The 2,622-nt window shown below is 37.1% G+C and overlaps 1 protein-coding gene across 1 annotated transcript in view; it reads right to left on the bottom strand.

Moving 5' to 3' along the window:
• The window catches only part of KIF13A (kinesin family member 13A), a 256,044-nt gene that overhangs the window by 77,496 nt on the left and 175,926 nt on the right, over positions 1–2,622 (bottom strand). The window contains exon 12 of the mRNA XM_011967586.1: positions 106–216. Within this exon, the coding sequence (XP_011822976.1) occupies positions 106–216 (111 nt within the window). The remainder of the gene's footprint in view (positions 1–105; positions 217–2,622) is intronic.

Here is a 2,622-nt window from a genome sequence, read left to right as displayed (position 1 = left end):
AAAAAAAAAAAAAAAAAAGACTTTCTGAAGATGACAGGAAACTACACAGAAAAGACAATAAATGAAAAAGAATCCCAATATTTTAGGGCTAAATTATCAAGCTACCTGTGCGATCTCTTCTGTTTTCCTCAGCTTCTCTTCCCAAGTCACTGTTAGTTCTTTTATCAGCTTTTCAGACTCTTCGAGCTTCTCTTTCAGTTCTGGGGCCTTCATGGCCTTTAAAATGAAACCAGAGATATCTGATGTTCAAAATTTTTCCATTATGTACAAGACAATCAGTTACTGTCCCTCTTAAGCAGTTATCAGTAGTTTGTTGGAAAAAATTAAGTTATATGCTGTTGGGGTGGGTTTTTGACCTTTATTAATCAAACAAATGTAAGAGAACATGGCTGCTCCCTGAAAAAGAAACACCAGTGTTCTGAATGAAAATGAAACAAATCATTAGAGTCATTTTATCCATCATACTTACATTTCACATTTAAAGCCCTAAAAGATGCTAACGTTCAACTTTGAAATAGATAAGCAGGAAAAATATTACTTAAGCAGATTTCTTTTTCAGTAAGACAGAGGTTAACACTCATCATCAATAAATGAATTCCAGTTAAATTAATCTGCAAGAAAAGGTAAAGACTTCTCATCTATTTTAAATTTTGAATCTGGGCCTTCAGACTACCTTTCTCCACTGATGGTCATATGTTTTGCTTATTTATCATTATCATTCACACAGAAGCAGCACAGCTGGCTAAAAGGGCAGTAGTTTCCCTTCTAGTTTGTTCAGGGAGAGTAACTAAGAGGTTTCAATACAGGTATTTGCAGCTTAACAAAATTTTGAGGGGAGAGGCCTTTACTTGTCAATAATGTGCTTTGACACCTTAAAGTAACATGAGCCTCTACAGAGTAAAACTCTATGAACAAGAAAGATGGCAGAGCTTGGACAAGAAGCTGAGATGTGATGATGTGAAAGCTAGCTGAGTATGCCTGAGGCTCATGGTATTAACAGAGCCTGACAGTGGCATTTAGTGTTGAGTACAGTGGGACATATATGAAAATTATAGGCCAGGCCAATGGCTCCTGCCTGTAACCCCAACGCTTTGGGAGGCTGAGGTGGGTGGATCACTTGAGACCAGCCTGGCTAACATGGCGAAACACTGTCTCTATTAAAAATACAAAAAAAATTCGTTGGGTGTAATGGCGCATACCTGTCTGTAATCCTAGCTACCTGGGAGGCTGAGGCAAAAGAATCACTTGAACCCAGGAGGTAGAGGTTGCAGTGAGCCAAGATGGCACTGCTGCACTCCAGCCTGAGCAAAAGAGCGAGACTCTGTCCACACCCACCCCCCGCCCAGAAAAAAAAAGAAACAGAAAAAGAAAATTCTAGGTGGACCTATGTGGCTCTTCTTTTGTTTCCGTTGGCCAGGTATTGCTTGAGCCATCTGGCCTAGATTATATGGTCATAGTAGAAATGCAAATAAGTAGATAATCCACCTATAAATACATTGCAAAACCATTATACTTTCCCCCTAGCATCATGACTATTTTCAAGGTTTATCAGCATTTTTATTTTTCTGGTGTTTTGCCACCCTTCTTACCATCTATCTAAAAATTATACTTAATGTACTGAATGATTATAAATAATAATAAAAATCAGCAACATTTATTGAGCACTTACTATGTGCAAGGTATTGTGGTAAGTGCTTTCTAGTATCAATGTTAGGCTAGGGATTGGGGATAAAAAAATTAATAAAACGCAGCATCTTGTACTTTAAGAGCCACAGCCTGGAAGAAGAGAAAGATATATAAACAAACAATTACAATGCAATGCCAAGATCACCAATTAATAGAGTATTCAGACTCCTGGCTTCACCTTTTTGTTTTTTCAGTCTTCTATTGAATACTTTTTGATGAAATATGCTGATGGATAAAAGTATTAACACAGTGCTTGGCATGTAAATGTTCCATAAACAATGGCCATTAACTGTGTTTTTCTTTCCTTTTTTCTTACAACTTAATACCCTCCCAACTACAGTGGGGTCAGAAGAGAGTGGTGAAGGAATGCGAACTTAGAAGTGACAGATACACTCCCAAGTCCTGGCATGTGGAACCCTGTGACTTAAACTAAGGCACTTGGCCTCCAAAGCTGTCCTCTTACATATTTCAAATAAGACAGTGCCTCGCCCAATAATTTGTAAAAAGCAACACCTATTTGGAAGAGTATCATTATTAAAGTTTGAGTAAAGCCAAAGAAAGAAGATAAACAATGCAAAAAGATTTTGTTTCCTGTCAGGGCCTGATATAAATGGAAAAGTAAAAGATTTCTGAATTATTCCTAATGTTTAATTATCTTTGATCATGCTATTTCCATGGCTTAAGAAGGAGATGATACCTAACTAAATTCCCTGAAAACTGCAAGGCCCTGTGGAAATAATAGTTTATAATGTTAATATAAACAACATACTTTCCCACTGAAAGTTCAAAGGCCAACTGATTTACTGAAGTAAATGATCAGGTAGTAGCAGGAATTATCTCTTATTTGTTTGTTTCCATGACTATAAGTTCCTAGGACAGAAGTCTTGTATTACTCATGTTGGTCTTCACAATGCTTAGCATTTGGCAGATGCCAAT

Source organism: Mandrillus leucophaeus, unplaced genomic scaffold, assembly GCF_000951045.1.
Source record: "Mandrillus leucophaeus isolate KB7577 unplaced genomic scaffold, Mleu.le_1.0 Scaffold800, whole genome shotgun sequence".
Taxonomy (NCBI): Eukaryota; Metazoa; Chordata; class Mammalia; order Primates; family Cercopithecidae; genus Mandrillus; species Mandrillus leucophaeus.
This window is presented reverse-complemented; position numbering and strand designations above follow the sequence as displayed.